Here is a 20,050-nt window from a genome sequence, read left to right as displayed (position 1 = left end):
AGGTGAGAATGTCAAAAAAAAAAAAATAAAAAATAAAAAAAGGTACGTATTTATTTCTATAATTAATATTTGATTATTTTTAAATTCACAATCCCATAATTTCTGCCGACTATGCTGGGTTTGCGAGAAATAGCAGCCGCCGTCTTTGGAATTGTCTTCGGCGATTTTAATGTGTATACCTGGTGTGTGGAGCAGGGCATGTAGTTTGTCCAGGTAATGTTCTTGATGTTTCTGAACCACTGGCCGTCCTCCATGCACTGTTTTTCCGCATAGGCTGAAACAGATAGTTGGCAAAGCTCTGTATATTCCACTATAACTAAACATGCTTTTCCACGCACTGCTTTTCCGCATAGGCTGAAACCGAGAATTTACAAAGCTCTTCATAATTAACCAGAACTGAACATGCTTTTCCACATAGACTGAAACACAGAATTTGCAAAGCTCTTCATAACATACAACAGAACATGCTTTTCCGTATAGTCAGTCAGTTTTAGTCGCACATTTCCTCCACTGCAAATTAGGAAATAAACTATTTCACTGTGCTGGTCCCAAGAGTGGTTCCACAATGTTGAATTTTGGGCTGTGGTCTGCAAAAGCAATTAATTGCTATGAGGATGTAAACTAACGTGTAATAAGTTGCGCTGGTCCACAGAGTGAATCCATAATGTTAAATTTTGGGCTGATGTCTGAACAAGCATTGAGTTGACCACTATGAGGAGGTTTGTAAAGTGTAACTGGCTGCGATGGTCCCAAGAGTGAATCCACAATGTTGAATGTTGGGCTGTGGTCGGAACAAGCATTGAGTTGAGCACTATGAGGAGAAAACTAACGTGTAACTAGCTGCGCTGGTCTGGAGAGTGAATCAACAGTTTCGAATTTGGGGTTGTAGTCTGAGAAAACATTGGGATGTTTTGCAAAGTAAAACTTTTGGATGCCTTCGGGTCCCCTGAACACTGTCTATAGGTCTCTTAACCGTGGCTCTATTATTTGATTCCGTGCCGGCGTTTGACCTCAAGCCCCCCCCCCCACCCCCCCCCCCATACACACACACACTAATACTAAAAGCTGACCTTAATTAAATCTAAAGTTGACTTCGCAAAGATTTTGCAAAGTCTTTTCACCCCAACAAATCAGTGTCGAAGCTTTGTGCAGCTAGCTTTGTGAAACAGTCTTCGTCGATTTCGCCAAATGAATATGAGACTTAAAACACACACAGATCAAAGCACACAACAAAGTTTTGTTTCAGAGATCGAAATAGGTCAAATTCAGGTAGTTGGTTCTAGTGTGTTTAAATGAACGACAGTGTCGTAGGTTGTTGTTCTCCACCAACCTGACCGCAATCAAGCTTAGTGGATTAGCTGGGGAAGATTGGTTTTCCAGATCACGTTAGCACGAAGTGTGTTAGACGTGTAACTAATGAAGCAAGCCATTGAGACAGACAGGCAGACAGACAGACAGAGGGAGGGAGGGAGGGTCAGGGAGATAGAGACAGAGACACTCAGCCAGATAGGGGCACAGAATGCCAGGGAGACAATGTGTGTTAGTGTGTTAGACCGTCTGTCGCCTTATCTCCCATCTTGCCTTTCTGTCTGGGTGTCTATCTGTCCGCCTGCAGCTTTGATGTCTCTGTATCTCTGAGCGTGTCTCTGTGTCTCTGTTAATCTCTTCGATTCGCCTGTCTCTGTGTCTCTGTTAATCTCTTCGTTTCGCCTGTCTCTGAGCGTGCGCATCCACTAGAAGTGGCACTCCAGGATTTTGGTTTTGGGTGACATTTTGATGTGGTGGAACTTTTATGATTATACTCGCAAGTATGTGTTAAAAGACAAATCATGTCGATGGTATCGGGTCCATGCACGGACAATAAAGGAATATCTTCATTATTACCAGTGGTATCAACTAAATGATCTGTGAAAATGTGCCTTTGAAAAGCTATCCGAATACACTTTCCTTTCCGCGTAACTGATCACAATGCAAACCAATTTCGCGAAAGGGCAATTTTGCGACAGGGCAGTTTGCGACAAAAGGCAAAACAGCATCCTTGCCCAGTGTTCGCCTGTCCGTCTGTCTGTCTGTACGAGTGTGCGAAAGCTAAAAGCAACAACATGTACACGTTTTTTGGTGCGTACTGCTTTTAATTAATATAACAGATGCTCTGAAACATGCATCTTTAGGAAGTTTCCTTCACAACACAAATGTTCAATATCCTTGTCCTAGCAGTGATCGGAAATAATTGATTAGATGCATTCTGCGTTGGTTGGCTTCTCCAGAGGGTAAGATGATAGTACGTTCAAAGAGAGAGTTGTAGCAAATGAGACTTGAAATTGTTCTTCCTAATTCAATTGTCAGACTTCAGTCTCGAGTCCGAATTTCGTTGGGCTTGCGTTTGTGTCGTAATGCAAGTCTTTTAGTGAGGGTGCGGTAAGGGCAGGGAGGATAAAGAGTGTGTGTACGTGCGTGTGTGTGTGTAGTATGTGTGTGTGTGTGTGTGTGTGTGTGTGTGTGTGTGTGTATGTGTGTGTGTGTGTGTGTGTGTGTGTGTCTGTCTGTCTGTCTGTCTGTCTGTGTTAAACAGTGCTTTTTTCAACAATGTACGGATATAATATATAACAACCATGATTGATTACGATCAACATCAAGCTATAAGCTTATATTGAGTTTTAGCGCTGCCCTGTTTCTCTGTCTGTCTTTCTGTCTTTCGGCTTGTATGTCGGTCCGCTCGTCTACCTGTCGGCTTACATCTATGTATGTGTAGTTATTTATCCAAACCCATCCCTATCCCTTTCTGTATCTGTCTCTGTCTCTGTATCTCTCTGTCTCTCTGTCTCTGTCTCTGTCTCTCTCTCACTCTCACTCTCTCTCTCTCTCTCTCTCTCTCTCTCTCTCTCTCTCTCTCTCTCTCTCTCTCTCTCTCTCTCTCTCTCTCTCTCTCTCTCTCTCTCTCTCTCTCTCTCTCTCTCTGCCAGCTGCCTCGAGCCTGTATGTCTGTATGTCACCTTCAAGTAGGGCACATGCCTTGAAATTCCCATCTCTACAAGTACTTAAGTTTCGCGTGCCCCCTACATGATATCCTGCCCTTCGTTATTCCCACGTGCCTTCTCTGGAATCGACTTGTCTATTCGTTGTCAGTATAGTTAGTAGGGATGCGCATGAGTGTGTGTGTGCGCGCGCGTGTGTATGTGTGTGTATGTGTATGTGTATGTGTGTGTGTGTGTGTGTGTGTGTATGTGTGTATGTGTGTATGTGTGTGTCTGTGTGTGTGTGCGTTTGTGTGCATGTATGTGTGTGTGTGTGTGTGTGTGTGGGGGGGGGTTACCTTTCCCTGGAGTCCATATCTAATAATTATGTTGAAGAATCTTGATGTACGCAAAGCCTCTGGTCCTGATTCTGTTTCAAATAGAGTTCTGGCTGCATGTGCAGATATTATTGCGATGCCACTCACTGCATTATTCAACAGATCTCTCGAAGAAGCCACAGTTCCTGCAATATGGAAGATTCTTTCTTTCTTTATTTGGTGTTTAACGTCATTTTCAACCATGAAGAAGGTGCTCCTTCTTAATGATGTTGTTATATTATCATGTGTCTGTTTACGAATAAAATACTGTTTAAATCAAGAGAAAAATATCAACATACAATGAAGGCCAACACCAAACACACACCATCAGAAAATCTACTTTCTAGGCTTTCCCTCTCTCACACGGCCGGGAGGGGGGGGGGGGGGGGGGGGGGGGGGGCTGTTGCACACCCGGAGACCTCACCTTATAACGAAGTCATCAAATTAATCAATTAAGGCGCCCTTACGGTCGCCAATACACGGACCCGAGAAATTATCAGACCCTCCAGAAAAATAGCCCCTAGCTTAAAGGGACGCAACGCCTTTTCATCCTCCAGTAATAACGTCCCCTTGCATCATTTCCCCTATCACACGCTAGCTTGTTATAATTAACTTGCATACTACTCTCAAGGGAGAAGAATGTTGCGCCTATATTGAAACCCTGGTGAAAAGTATACTTTGGACGGCTTTTAATTGCTATCTTGGTTTACAAAGGGGATACGAAAACACACGCATGGATGAGGTTTTCCGGATGACCATGCACGCAGCTCATACTTCAAACAGGAACACATAGATGGAACAATACGATGGGAAGTTTGCGATGATATCTAACCCTGAAACTATGAATATTCAAGTTTTTGTTTTGGTGACTGCGTCGGCTTATACCACGGCAAGCAGTCAGGGTGTTGATTTTGGGTACGGGACCAAGTGGTGCGGTGGTCTATTCCCATGTAAAAGCTGGCCAAATCTGACATGGAAAACCGAACTGACTGACTCCACGGGAAGGAGTGTTTACCGTATACATCTACACGCAGATTAATAAACACACACTTTGGCGGGGATTCGCTAGATGACCTTTTATCTTTCGGACGATAACTGGTTCGCAGGATGACACTATTACCCTAGCTAGAAAAATGCGGACATCACGTTGTCTGTGCTATGACTGGACATAATATCCCCGTCTGGGGCCCTTAGGGACAAGTCTGTAGAGTTAAGAGAAGGCCGGCTGAAAGCGCTCTTCTACGTGTCTTTATGAAATATCGACGTGATATACTAGCTTACATACACCAAGCCGACCCCCCCTCGCAGGCATTTCGGGGCCGGTGTAGAGTGATGTATGCTTATTACGGGGAATATGATCGTGATCTTCATTGGGGAAAAATGTTAAAGGCACACTCCTTCTCGTGAAAACTGTTTGGATCTCCTGCTCAGATCAGGCCAGGCTTTTATATGGGAGCAGGTAATCTAGTCACGTGCTCACATACCAACACTCAGCACCCTGACTGGGACTGGTTGGTCCGGTGTCAGAATAATGTGACTGGGTGAGACATGAAGCCTGTGCTGCGACTTCTGTCTTGTGTGTGGCGCACGTTATAAATGTCAAAGCAGCACCGCCCTGATATGGCCCTTCGTGGTCGGCTGGGCGTTAAAGCAAACAAACAAACAAACAAACAATTCATAAAAACAATGTCCAATGTGCACAGAGAGCACAGAGAGCACCCAGGCTGTTCATCTTGAGTATGTGACCAAGTGGCGAGATGGCCTTACCCTCTGTAAAAGCCTGGACTTTTCGGAGATGGAGACCAAACTCGTTTACACCACGAGGGCTGTGCCTTTCAAGGTACCATCATTCTTGCACGACCCATCAATTTCAACACCGCAGATCTACCGTGACCTTTAAATTGGGAAAAGATCATCCTTCTGCTGGGACCTAGACCAAACCCTTAGATCCTGGCTGCTTCATCTACAGTGTGGGATTCTGTTCTGAATTAAATTCGCAGATTGTTCTGAATTAAATCCACAGATTGTCCTGAATTAAATCCAAAGATTGTTCTGAATTAAATTCGCAGATTGTTCTGAATTAAATTCACAGATTGTCCTGAATTAAATCCAAAGATTGTTCCGAATTAAATTTAAAGATTGTTCTGAATTAAATCCAAAGATTGTTCTGAATTAAATTTAAAGATTGTTCTGAATTAAATTCAAAGATTGTTCTGAATTGAATTCACAGTTTAATAATTATTAAGGATGTCACTCACAAAATAAATGTGTCAAAGAATTACAACCATGCTCTGAAAGATGACAGGTTACAGATCTTCTGTGAGTGTCAACGTTGAAGGATGAACTTGTCCCATGTAAAAGCAAGACCAGATGTGTGTTGGTGAACATATGTGACCCTCCACCACGAAATGAGTCGCATGTCACCTTTGCATGATTTTCATATTTTTACATTTTCCTAAAGAGTTTTTTATGCTCTATTCAGTGGTGAAACCCGTTTTAGAAATGAGCAAAAACTGTTTGAGTTATAAGCCTGTGACTAAGGTGACCCTCACACTGTTACCATACACTCCCCGGACTTATATTAAGCCTAGCGCAGAACCGCGCGAGGTGACATGCGACTCATTTCGTGGTGGAGGGTCACATATTAATGGGGTACAAGAGAACGCATCCTGAACTCAGGTAAAATGAGTTACTTCCCTTCGGGTCTCATTTATCCCTGACGGGATGCCTTTGTTTTCCTTCTCTGGAGAGGAAATCGATTTTTTTTTTTTTTTACATATGTAGAGCTTTTCGAAATGTGTTATTGATAAAAACAGATTCGCGATCTTTCTTTCTTTCTTTCTTTATTTGGTGTTTAAACGTCGTTTTCAACCACGAAGGTTATATCGAGATTCGCGATCGTCAATAATGATTTTTCATGGTGTTGTGTAATTTTTAAATTACAAAGGAATTAAAATGTAAGACAGTTTCAAGCGAGCTATCTTTCGCAGGTGTATTTACTGTGCAAACAACTCTAAATATGGCAAATGTGTCACGTGATAATCAACTTTGGTTACGAAGCAGTGTAACTCCCCTAAGTTTTGGGAGAGGTATAGGAATACCTTTTAACGTACAAAACACTCAGACACAGTCAACCACTCTTACTCTAATCACTGACTCCACAACCAGGCAACATTCAAACCAAAGTTTATTATTTACACACACGACATCACCGCATTCACATTCACACCCAATCACAATCGCTCAAAATAAAAGATAGATGAAGAAGGAAGAATTATCTTAAAGTTTAACAAAACAAACTGGCTATGAGAATTTATAACTTGATACTAAAAGAACTGTAAATATCCCTAAATATTACCACCTATCACCTTAATTCCCTGATCCCGAAAAATCAAGGTCTCTTTATAAATTTATCTCAACTCAAAATCCGCTTATCTTCCCCTACAGTAATCAATTAACCCCGTTATTTATTAACTACTATTATTTCTAACTTACATTTACACTAATACCTCGTGATAGGGACTACCTACGTTTATTGCTACACTGCCTTCAACCTTGATGCATACGATCAACGCCAAACGCAGCTACACATGAAACCAGTAGGCCCAGCCACCAATAATACTAATTAACTTAACTTTAAATAACAAGACTCTCAATTATCTTCCACTTATTTCAACACAATAAATGGTACGAACATTAAGTCATCACTAACACACTCAAATTAATCCACAATGTAACAACCTTACTTCATAGCAACAAATTACAATATCACTACATAATTTTCTCTTCGCGCGTAATGATCATGACGTTTCACAACCAAGTCCAGTTCACATCTCGCCGATCCACAAAAATCAACGTCGCTCAAAACAAAACATAAAAAATAAAGACACTCCAGATTAGTCCCGTTGAATCTTCCACTTATTTCAACACAATAAATGGTACGAACATTAATTCATCAATAACACATTCACATTAATTCACCACGTAACAACCTTACTTCATAACAACCAATTACCATATCACTACATACTTTTCTCTTCGTGCGTAATGATCATGACGTTTCACAACCAAGTCCAGTTCACATCTCGCCGATCCACAAAAATCAACGTCGCTCAAAGAAAAGAACAAAGACACTCCAGATTAGTCCCGTTGAAATGTAATAACCAGGCCTGGTACCCAATTTTCTAACCTAATATTTAATTAATAATCAATTTCTACCTGGTTTCTTCTAACACTTGCACAATCTTTATGTCTTTAATATGTTTAAATTCACTTATAGGTCACAATGCTTAGTGAAGCCACAGCTGCATAACTCGAGGCACACAGATGCCATAATATATTCTTGTGCACAGATTGCTCGTGGCAATAGCATGCCAGCACTTTCCACCACTTTACTCACTGACGGTGGGCCACCTCACCTCCACAGCTCACACTTGCGACACACCGGTGGTCAAACACTCCACCAACAACACGCCTTCCTCCCGGGTAACGAGTCGGAAGCATCTTTCTCCTGGAAACTCATGCTGTCTCCTGTGTCGTTCGTCTCTCCTGGCTTGGACTCGCCCACAGCCACGCTTCTATGCTTGAACGCTGTCGTAGGAACAAAAGCCAAGTATAACTACTTGTTCCTCCAACAATACTTAATTATCTCCCCTTATCCACCAAGTCCATAAATTAACTCTCCTAACAACAATATCTCCTTCATTAAACTTCCCATAATTATCAATACTAATCAACTTTCAAAGTCCCCTCTTTACTTAATTACTCATTAATTACCATAATTAACTACTTAATTAACCACCCTGGCCATCTCGTCAAAGTTACCATTTAACTTTAACCACAACATCATTATCAAAATACCAGAGTCCCAACATGACCAATTATGTAATAATTCTTACAATTTTCACTCCCTTAAATACCTAATTATAGTCTTTACTTTTATACAATTGTAAAGACACCATCATCAATATAAATGTACAAAGTATTTACAACTCCCATTTCACAAAGTCAATACAACATGGCTGCCCCCATAATCAACAATTCCTATTTCATTATTTGACCCAACCATTTACAAGCAGCCCCTTCACAAACAACGCCACTTCTCTTACCCCTTATGAATTTAAGTCATATTACATAGTGGCACCTCGTTCTTTCCTCTTTCTCTAACCGTGATGACGTCACATATTTACAACCAACCCCCCGTCTTCTGTCTTGACAGTGAACTCCCGTTTAAAACCTCCCGTACCTCGTCTCCAAATTTCCGCACTAACAACTACTACACGACTATTCTCTGGAATTAACGCTCTCTACCTTAAATACACCCTCCATAAAAATAAATCCTTCCCACACATGAGTTCACTCGCAGTAACTGCTGACACCTCTTTTCTTCTTTCCACCAGCCAACTCGCTCTCCCCACTTCTTGTGCTTGAGCCATTTCAGCACAGGTCCTTTGTGCCAAGGGGACTCCATTTATCTTCAAATTTAGATTCCCTCTCTCGTCCTTCCTACTTCTTGCACAATAAAAACTGTCCACCCCCTTTCCCTCGTTTCCCGTTCCCCCTCTCCCCTTTCTACCCCCGACACCCAACACATAAAATGACAACAACCAAGGAAACTAAAAAACTAAAACTCTCTCATACACAAACACTACCGAACCAACAAATTTTGACCCTGAGCACGGAAGGAGAGAAAAACTACAGAATTTCAACACACCTTGCCGTTCGAGGATTGACCACCGTAGAACCCTTGAAGCCACACCAAGACAGCTGGAACACAACTTGTCTCCGGGGTCGAATAAAACATCAACACGCCGGTCGGCCGGATAGAGCATTCACATCAACCATCCGTTCTCTTCACAGTTTTACACAGCAGTGACCTTCGAGCCTGTGACTCGTTCACGCACCACGCAACCCCACGTGCGTGAATATACTCCCGCGATTGGCTGTCCATATCCACGGACCCACACCGAGTCACTGTATAGGCACCCATCTGAGCCAAAACCGCACGAAACCCAGCTCATGCACGAATTACCAAATAAGTCATGGCTGGACTTGGGCAGAGTTTGTGACAAACCCCCCACCCAAGTACAAAACACCCTGTATTGAACCAAAAACCACACACCTCTGACCAATGCCAGGAATCCTAACACGTGTAATCAAACCACAACTCCCCCTGAACTAAAACACTACACAACTCTACTGACATCCATGGACTTGCAACATGATCCAGCCCACCAAAATCAGTCCATTTTGATGGTTTAATGCTCCCCACATCTGGTTACTCTTCCGAGCGACTGAGCAAGTCGGCCCCCACGTTGTCTCTTCCAGGAATCGCCTGGATGGTATACATGTAGGGTTGCAGAGCCAACGCCCACCGCATCAACCTCTTGTTGGTCGCCTTCAAACCCTCCAAATACTCCAAGGGTTTGTGGTCGGACTGGATGCAGAGAGGTTTTCCGTAGAGGTACGGGCAAACTTCCGCACCCCCCACACCACAGCCCAGCACTCGCGCTCGATGGTACTGTAGTTACGCTCCGCTGGCAGCAACTTTTTGCTCGCACAGGCCACCGTCTGCCTCCTGTTTCCCTGGTCTTGGAGTAGCACCGCCCAAGCGGCACCTTGGCAACTCGTCCCTTCGGCTTGACTTTTTGGCATCGGTCGCAGGACTGACAATATCGTCGCACGTCTCCGCACAGGCCTGGCCAATAAAAATCTGCCCATAGACGTTCGCGGGTCTTCTTGGTTCCCAGATGTCCTGCCATGGGTGTGTCGTGGGCGAACTTGAGTAGTCCTTTCCTCAAGGATCTGGGAACGCATATTTGTGAACACTCCAATTTCTTCTCCCGATAAACCCTCTTTAGTATCCCACGAGACATCTTGAACTCCACCATGCCCTTTCCTGCTTGTATCTGTTTCCCTTCCTTCGCCAGTCGTTTTGCGCGCACTAGTGTTTCATCTTCCTGTTGCAAGACTTTCAGCTGATCCGGAGTCACTTGCAGCCCTTCAATCTGCACCACCACCACCGGTTTCACCGGCCGTGTACCTGCTTCAGCCTGTGCTCTGGTTGTCACTGCCGCACACAACGCCCGTCTGGGATACATCGATACTTCCACCCAGTCTCCGCTCGTAAGCTGGGCTAGGTTTCCCAGAAAAATGTCAGGCCTGATGTTGTCGTTCACGATGGCAAGAATCCTCTCACAGATGTACGGCGATTCTACGTCAACCCATGCTAAGGGATACGTCTTTGTGCAGTCTAAGTCGGCAAACTCTACGTGCACTGTCCCGCTGGTGTAATCCTCAGGCCTAACAAATGCAGCCTTTACCATGGTCTTGTCTGCCCCTGAATCACGTAGACTGATTGCGTCTCTCCCGTTAACCTTGCACCTTCCCATCGGCCGAAATGGAATTTTCTCGCAGTCTTTGCACAACGGCTCTGACGGCTCGGAAGATCTCGTCTGGTCATCTTGCTCGGTCGTCATGCAGGCGTTCGCGGTACACTCCCTGGCAATGTGTCCCGTCTTATTGCACCTATGACATATCACCCGATTGTTGTATTCCCGATTCCAGTTCGTCTTTTTGTTCCTGCTGCCCTCTACTGGCCTCACTTGGCCCTCTGACTGCTCTGCCTGTTCCTCCGATCCCACTCCGGTCTTGGTACTCCCGTTGCTTGTAGTCTTCTCCTTTTTCTTTTCCTCATCGTCCATTTGGCCCCCGATGTTACGTTTTGCGTTGAACAATCTGGCGTCCCGTTTTGATTCCAAGTGAGTGAACGCTAACACCGCCGCTTCCTTGGCTGTAGCTGGCTTTTTATCGCTGACGTACTGGAACAGCTCACCCCGGAAATTTGACATCAACTGTTCTCTCAGGATCAGGTCATACAGCCGGTCATAGTCTCCCGCACACTGTGACATCGCGATCCATTGATCCAACAGGGTCTGCAGCCGACGACTAAACTGTACAAAGTTCTCGTCCCCTTGCTTTGTGATGTTTCTGAATTCCCGGCGGTAGTGTTCTGGAGTATGATGGAACTCTTCTAACAGCGCAACCTTGAGCATATCGTAGTCGCTGGCATCCTCGGGAGTCATCCGTAGATATGCTCTCTCTGCGCGACCCTTCAATTGGTCTGCTAATCGACCTGCCCATGTCGCCCTGCTCCACCTGTGTGTTGTCGCTGTTCGCTCGAAGTGGAGGAGGTAGTCGTCAATGTTGACAGAGTCATCACAGAAGGACATCTTTACCCGGTATTTGTCAAAACTCGGTTCTCTCTCAGTCCCCCCTGTGCGCAGAGCTAACTCCTCTTTCCACCTCGCCTCACTTGCTTGCAGTTCCTCTTCCCGTATGCGACGCTCCTCCTGGCGTCGCTCTGCCTCATCTCTGCGCCGGGCTTCTTCCTCTTGGCGTCGTGCTTCTTCTTTCCTTTCTTGGAACTCCCGTTCCTCTCTCCTTTGGGCCGCCTCATCCTTGCGTCGGGCTTCTTCTTCCTTGCGTCGAGCTTCTTCTTTCTTCTCCTGAAGTTCTCGTTCCTCTTTACGTCGGGCTTCTTCTTCCTTGCGTCGGGCTTCTTCTTCCTGGCGTCGAGCTTCTTCTTTCTTCTCCTGAAGTTCTCGTTCCTCTTTACGTCGAACTTCTTTCTTCTCCTGAAGTTCTCGTTCCTCTTTACGTCGGGCTTCTTCTTCTTGGCGTCTGGCCTCTATCTCTTCCCTACGCTGGGCTGCTTCTGCTTGGCGTCGAGCTTCTTCTTTCTTCTCCTGAAGTTCTCGTTCCTCTTTACGTTGTCGCCGCTCTTCCTTCCGCAACTTCGCCTGCGCCACTCTCTCCTCGACGATGGCCGCCTCCCTGCGCACTTGGGCCATCACAAACTGGGCCAACGTCGCCCCTTGCAAACCCAAGCTTTCACCCTGACTACGGAACCGTGCTAACTCCCTGTCTACCGACTCATCGTCAAACCCATTAGAACCTTGGACCATGATCGGCGACACTCCCCTTACAGCTTGGCCCTCACCGTACCCCATCGCCAAACGCTGCGCCCCAACAGACCTCGGCCCCAACAATCCTGGCGTCACCAAAGACCTCTCCACCCTCGGCGTAGAAACCGCACCCGGCGTACCACCCGTAGCCAACAACGTCGCACCGCCACTTGGTACAGTAAACCGAGGAGGGGTCACCACCAGGGATGCATACGCAGACGTCGCTGGAACCTTCTCCTCCATCCTAGCTGCCCGCCTCAACTGACGCTCATCCCGATCCAAATTCGACATCTCGTCGACGAACCACCCTCGCCTTGACCCCAACTCCAAACTCCAAAATGATCGCCCACAACAACCGCGGACAGAATAATACAAAGCAACAACCACAATAGAACTTACCCAAACAGCCAGCTGACAACCTTGGTAGAGTGAGATCCGAGTGATCAGTTCGGACCCCAGGTGTGCTCAAACTCACTCGTTCTCTCTCCTTCCTCTACCGGGTCAAAATAGCCACCCAGGCTTAAAGCCTTTAAGTCGCCCGCCAACCGCCCACGCTAGTCCTCATTCATACCCTTTCATCACTGATTCACACGAGTCACGGCCCTTACTTCCCGATGCTATCTAAACCCTTCCTAATCCCCGAAATGAAACTCCTATCCCACCGCTGCCACCATTGTAACTCCCCTAAGTTTTGGGAGAGGTATAGGAATACCTTTTAACGTACAAAACACTCAGACACAGTCAACCACTCTTACTCTAATCACTGACTCCACAACCAGGCAACATTCAAACCAAAGTTTATTATTTACACACACGACATCACCGCATTCACATTCACACCCAATCACAATCGCTCAAAATAAAAGATAGATGAAGAAGGAAGAATTATCTTAAAGTTTAACAAAACAAACTGGCTATGAGAATTTATAACTTGATACTAAAAGAACTGTAAATATCCCTAAATATTACCACCTATCACCTTAATTCCCTGATCCCGAAAAATCAAGAAGTCTCTTTATAAATTTATCTCAACTCAAAATCCGCTTATCTTCACCTACAGTAATCAATTAACCCCGTTATTTATTAACTAACTATTATTTCTAACTTACATTTACACTAATACCTCGTGATAGGGACTACCTACGTTTATTGCTACACTGCCTTCAACCTTGATGCATACGATCAACGCCAAACGCAGCTACACATGAAACCAGTAGGCCCAGCCACCAATAATACTAATTAACTTAACTTTAAATAACAAGACTCTCAATTATCTTCCACTTATTTCAACACAATAAATGGTACGAACATTAAGTCATCACTAACACACTCAAATTAATCCACAATGTAACAACCTTACTTCATAGCAACAAATTACAATATCACTACATAATTTTCTCTTCGCGCGTAATGATCATGACGTTTCACAACCAAGTCCAGTTCACATCTCGCCGATCCACAAAAATCAACGTCGCTCAAAACAAAACATAAAAAATAAAGACACTCCAGATTAGTCCCGTTGAATCTTCCACTTATTTCAACACAATAAATGGTACGAACATTAATTCATCAATAACACATTCACATTAATTCACCACGTAACAACCTTACTTCATAACAACCAATTACCATATCACTACATACTTTTCTCTTCGTGCGTAATGATCATGACGTTTCACAACCAAGTCCAGTTCACATCTCGCCGATCCACAAAAATCAACGTCGCTCAAAGAAAAGAACAAAGACACTCCAGATTAGTCCCGTTGAAATGTAATAACCAGGCCTGGTACCCAATTTTCTAACCTAATATTTAATTAATAATCAATTTCTACCTGGTTTCTTCTAACACTTGCACAATCTTTATGTCTTTAATATGTTTAAATTCACTTATAGGTCACAATGCTTAGTGAAGCCACAGCTGCATAACTCGAGGCACACAGATGCCATAATATATTCTTGTGCACAGATTGCTCGTGGCAATAGCATGCCAGCACTTTCCACCACTTTACTCACTGACGGTGGGCCACCTCACCTCCACAGCTCACACTTGCGACACACCGGTGGTCAAACACTCCACCAACAACACGCCTTCCTCCCGGGTAACGAGTCGGAAGCATCTTTCTCCTGGAAACTCATGCTGTCTCCTGTGTCGTTCGTCTCTCCTGGCTTGGACTCGCCCACAGCCACGCTTCTATGCTTGAACGCTGTCGTAGGAACAAAAGCCAAGTATAACTACTTGTTCCTCCAACAATACTTAATTATCTCCCCTTATCCACCAAGTCCATAAATTAACTCTCCTAACAACAATATCTCCTTCATTAAACTTCCCATAATTATCAATACTAATCAACTTTCAAAGTCCCCTCTTTACTTAATTACTCATTAATTACCATAATTAACTACTTAATTAACCACCCTGGCCATCTCGTCAAAGTTACCATTTAACTTTAACCACAACATCATTATCAAAATACCAGAGTCCCAACATGACCAATTATGTAATAATTCTTACAATTTTCACTCCCTTAAATACCTAATTATAGTCTTTACTTTTATACAATTGTAAAGACACCATCATCAATATAAATGTACAAAGTATTTACAACTCCCATTTCACAAAGTCAATACAACATGGCTGCCCCCATAATCAACAATTCCTATTTCATTATTTGACCCAACCATTTACAAGCAGCCCCTTCACAAACAACGCCACTTCTCTTACCCCTTATGAATTTAAGTCATATTACATAGTGGCACCTCGTTCTTTCCTCTTTCTCTAACCGTGATGACGTCACATATTTACAACCAACCCCCCGTCTTCTGTCTTGACAGTGAACTCCCGTTTAAAACCTCCCGTACCTCGTCTCCAAATTTCCGCACTAACAACTACTACACGACTATTCTCTGGAATTAACGCTCTCTACCTTAAATACACCCTCCATAAAAATAAATCCTTCCCACACATGAGTTCACTCGCAGTAACTGCTGACACCTCTTTTCTTCTTTCCACCAGCCAACTCGCTCTCCCCACTTCTTGTGCTTGAGCCATTTCAGCACAGGTCCTTTGTGCCAAGGGGACTCCATTTATCTTCAAATTTAGATTCCCTCTCTCGTCCTTCCTACTTCTTGCACAATGAAAAACTGTCCACCCCCTTTCCCTTGTTTCCCATTCCCCCTCTCCCCTTTCTACCCCCGACACCCAACACATAAAATGACACCAACCAAGGCAACTAAAAAAACTAAACCTCTCTCATACACAAACACTACCGAACCAACAAATTTTGACCCTGAGCACGGAAGGAGAGAAAAACTACAGAATTTCAACACACCTTGCCGTTCGAGGATTGACCACCGTAGAACCCTTGAAGCCACACCAAGACAGCTGGAACACAACTTGTCTCCGGGGTCGAATAAAACATCAACACGCCGGTCGGCCGGATAGAGCATTCACATCAACCATCCGTTCTCTTCACAGTTTTACACAGCAGTGACCTTCGAGCCTGTGACTCGTTCACGCACCACGCAACCCCACGTGCGTGAATATACTCCCGCGATTGGCTGTCCATATCCACGGACCCACACCGAGTCACTGTATAGGCACCCATCTGAGCCAAAACCGCACGAAACCCAGCTCATGCACGAATTACCAAATAAGTCATGGCTGGACTTGGGCAGAGTTTGTGACAAGCAGACGAGACTTGTTTCCGTAACAAGTTGGGAGTGATGCAACAATATCACGGCCTTCTTCCCACAGCAGTCTCAACATTTCGACTTGTTTTAACCTTAGAACGATGTCTTTATCATAACTGTGAAGAACAGAACGGAGATCACTGTCGAAATCGGCCAATCTGCAATCACTTTCGTCTCAGTTCGTCTATTCTCAGAAACATTGGCGAAAAACATGGGAGATAACTCTGTATTCTTATGTTGATAGATTCAGCGCAGTAATTATGCACCCGGTCAGAGAGATATGCTGGCGCTACGGCATGGACCGATGATGATCAGAATGAAGAGAACGATGCTAGCCTCTCCTTCAAGCCACACTCCTTCCGGTGAAGCCAGTTCGACTCACCATCTCAGCTCTATCCAGTTACCAACACACTGACTACTTGCTGTGGTAACTTCAAATCAAGGAATTAATCTTAAAAAGTAATGTTTCGGAATTAATTCATACACAATTCCCACTGTGTGCACGGAGCACCCACGCTGTTCATTTTTGATGTGTGACCAAGTAGAGGCATAGAGAATACTAGGGGAAGGGCTCCTAATATGGACCACGTTTTGTTTCATGCTGATAACTTGCTTGCTTTCTTGCAAAGAAGTTTCATTTTGTGTTTGGTAGTCCTTCTCTCTTATGTTAACCGTTAGGCCTAATTAGAGTGAAATAGCTTTGATAGATATTCAGCAAAAATTAAATACAGAAAAAATCACAAAGGGTCCATATTAGGAGCCTGGGCGCCTAATATGGACCAGTGAAGCGGCCTTCACGAATCACTGTATAAAGCCCCCTATACTTCAAAATAACATGATACAACTTAGTGTGCAAGTCAGACTAATTCAAATATGCTTTAGATTTAGCTGTTTCGGGTTGATGAGAGCATTATTTGCAGCACACCAGGAAACTATAGAAGCTTATCAAAAACAGAGTGAAATTAAGTGAAATTATCAACTTCCACGAAAAGAAAACTATTTGTTATATTTTTTTAAATCTCGAGGGCGAGTTATGGGTTATTTCCAGCAAGCTTCTTAATGAATTAATGAAAATAGGCTTTAGCTTTTATTTTCTTCGATTTGTTGAAGGTGGTCCATATTAGGGGACTCACACATACTTTGAGATTTTGCTATTATTTTTTGTTTGCAGGAGAAACTCGGGGTCAAGACTGCTAAATTGTAACAAATACGGTCTTAGCTGTCATATAAAGCAATTTTTGTGTTATAAAAGCGTTGGCTGTGGACAGAAACGAGTCCGTTTTAGGCGGCAAATTTAGAGTGAACCATACCAAAAGTGAAAAAAAAGAAAAAGCCTAACGGTTTTGAGGTTTGTGTTTCTGCAACTCTTTTGACATGTGCAAGTTGTCCAGAGAGGGTGAATACAGCCAATTAAAAAAATGGAGTGCTCTAGCGCCGTTAGTTTGTCAGAACAGGAGGTGGTCCATATTAGGAGCCGGTCCATATTAGGAGCCCTTCCCCTACATAGCTTGCCGTGTCGTACCAGATTTACACGAGTTTTTAAAAAAAAATATTTAACTGCGAGCGAAAGCGAGCTGTTCACTATTTAAAAAAGCAACGAGTACAAATCTGGTACGACACAGCATTCCATGTAATATTCTGTTTATCCTACATACTGTACTTACGTGTATTTTACTGAACATGTCTTGCAGTCGAGGCAGCTAAATTGAAGACGCTTGTTTTGGAACCTCGATCTCTTCTAAAGCCTCGTGCAATCTATTACGCCAAACCAAAGAAACGTCACTCTGAAAGTGTGGCGTGACGTGTTAGTTATAAAGATTCATCGAGAGTAATTATTAGCGAGCGCAATTTATTTTTCTATAATGACGTTTGTCTCGGTGACTTTGGCATCATAAGCAGTGGAAAAACAGGTCCCTGCCAGACTTGCTTGACATGACCTCATTTACATGATATACACACGTGTGATTTGAACGATTATTCTCTCACGGGTGTCTCTCTCACGTATGTAGGATAAATGGTCTTATCTCATGTGAAAGCCTGAATAGATCTGATATCGTGAGCTGAAATGGTTTCTTCGGAGGGAGTGCGTCTTTAAAGGGGTTTATTTTATACATTTCGGAAGGGATCAAAACAAACAGATCTATAGCAACCAGTTTTGGGATACGATGGGATATATAAATATTTATGAGGGGATACTATCTTCCCGAAAAATCCTTCCTTTTGTCGTTCTCACAATACTCTTTTAAAGTTCGGCACAATCAGTCCTTTGGGGTGGGAATTTGTCTTCCCTTTCTTTTAAAGTTAACAAAAAACCACAGGGGGGGGGGGGGGGGGGGGATGAGTGTCATGTCGTCTGTATCAAGTCCATGTCTTTGTCTTCCCTTTTCAACTGACACCTTCGTAATTCCTCAACAAATCAACTGCACCCGTGGGTCCTGTGTGCTTCTGAATATTTCAAAAGTCAAAATCCTTTGAAGCGCATTCATGTAAATAAAATAAAAAACGAATTAAACCAGAAAAAAAATGGTGCGATTTATTCACCGATTTTCAGGGCCCAATGCTTTGGGTTCTTACCATTCAGTATTAACTGAATGATTTAACACTCAATCAATCAATCAATATGAGGCTTATATCGCGCGTATTCCGTGGATACAGTTCTAAGCGCAGGGATTTTTTTATTTTTTTATTTTTAATTTTAATTTTATGCAATTGATATCGCGCACATATTCAAGGCGCAGGGATTTATTTATGCCGTGTGAGATGGACTTTTTTTTACACAATACATCACGCATTCACATCGGCCAGCAGATCGCAGCCATTTCGGCGCATATCCTACTTTTCACGGCCTATTATTCCAAGTCACACGGGTATTTTGCTGGACATTTTTATCTATGCCCATACAATTTTGCCAGGAAAGACCCTTTTGTCAATCGTGGGATCTTTAACGTGCACACCCCAATGTAGTGTACACGAAGGGACCTCGGTTTTTCGTCTCATCCGAAAGACTAGCACTTGAACCCACCACATAGGTTAGGAAAGGGGGGAAAAAATTGCTGACGCCCTGATTTTTACATTTAGTCAAGTTTTGACTAAATGTTTTAACATAGGCTGGGAATTGAGACGAGTGTCGTGGTGTATGTGTGTGTGTGTGTGTGTGTGTGTGTGTGTGTGTGTGTGTGTGTGTGTGTGTGTGTGTGTGTGTGTGTGTGTGTGTGTGTGTGTGTGTGTGTGTGTGTGTGTGCTTGCTTGCACGAGAAGGACCGCACCTTTAACGACAAAGTTGAAAAGAAACAAGGGCCAAGTTTCTCGCAGAAATCTAACACAGTTATCCATTGGCTGTTGTAAATCACGCGGTAAGCTCGCATATCCAAGGCACCACTAACGTCTAACGCTCTGAGTGCTTGAATGTTTTGTGGGGAAATCACACTTATTTATTGCAGTCAAACCAGGGAGTTTCAAATGAAGACGTGAAACTGAACTGGTACAGACGTGGGACTAAGCTGTTTGTCAAAAGCCACTGGCTTTTTGTTCGCATGCATAACTAGGGATTTCCGTTTTTCTTTGATGAAACATCGTGTTTTCGCATATACATGTATGGATTGAAATTAAACGCGAACGAACGTAATATTTGGGAACTTATATGTGTCATCATTCTATTGTTGGTAAGTCTCAGAATTTAATGAAACTAAAACAGAGGGCAAAGTGTCAAATCATTAGAAACAAGAATGTACTGGAAGTAAGCGCTCTTAACACACACACAAACCTAAGCGAGAGTAGTGTGGAACCATTGACATAGACAAATAATAACTTTGATCCTCAATTTCAAGTTTCGCTCAGCTTAAACAACAGTATTTCTTGACTGATTCAACGCCTTGATCGCTGAAACAACTGCGGCTTATCTGGCGATGACGAACAGTGGTGTGTGTGTGTGTTTTCCAATGGATCACGTGTGATTTATGCTGGTGTCGTTATCCGTTGATGTTAGCTTATTTTCTTCCCGTCACTTTGACTGTTCGTAAGTTGCAAGGGACCTTCTTACATGGTCAAAGAAATATCTCCAGAC

The 20,050-nt window shown here is 43.6% G+C and overlaps 2 protein-coding genes and 1 long non-coding RNA gene across 3 annotated transcripts in view; 1 reads left to right on the top strand and 2 right to left on the bottom strand.

Annotated features, from left to right (window-relative positions):
• The window catches only part of LOC138982156 (uncharacterized), a 383,732-nt gene that overhangs the window by 82,921 nt on the left and 280,761 nt on the right, over positions 1–20,050 (top strand). The gene's annotated exons all lie outside the window — the stretch shown is intronic.
• The window catches only part of LOC138983130 (calcitonin receptor-like), a 100,916-nt gene that overhangs the window by 40,255 nt on the left and 40,611 nt on the right, over positions 1–20,050 (bottom strand). Inside the window, exon 3 of the mRNA XM_070356537.1 lies at positions 180–274. Coding sequence (XP_070212638.1) covers positions 180–274 — 95 coding nt within the window. The remainder of the gene's footprint in view (positions 1–179; positions 275–20,050) is intronic.
• LOC138982143 (uncharacterized) lies at positions 13,079–15,459 on the bottom strand. Its single transcript, XR_011460795.1, has 2 exons — positions 14,677–15,459; positions 13,079–14,559 (listed from the first exon to the last, which is right to left on the bottom strand). It is a non-coding gene; the product is annotated as an uncharacterized lncRNA (long non-coding RNA).

Source organism: Littorina saxatilis, linkage group LG12 (assembly GCF_037325665.1).
Source record: "Littorina saxatilis isolate snail1 linkage group LG12, US_GU_Lsax_2.0, whole genome shotgun sequence".
Lineage (NCBI taxonomy): Eukaryota > Metazoa > Mollusca > Gastropoda > Littorinimorpha > Littorinidae > Littorina > Littorina saxatilis.
Note: the sequence above shows the minus strand (reverse complement) of the source record. Positions and strands in the feature narration are given on the sequence as shown.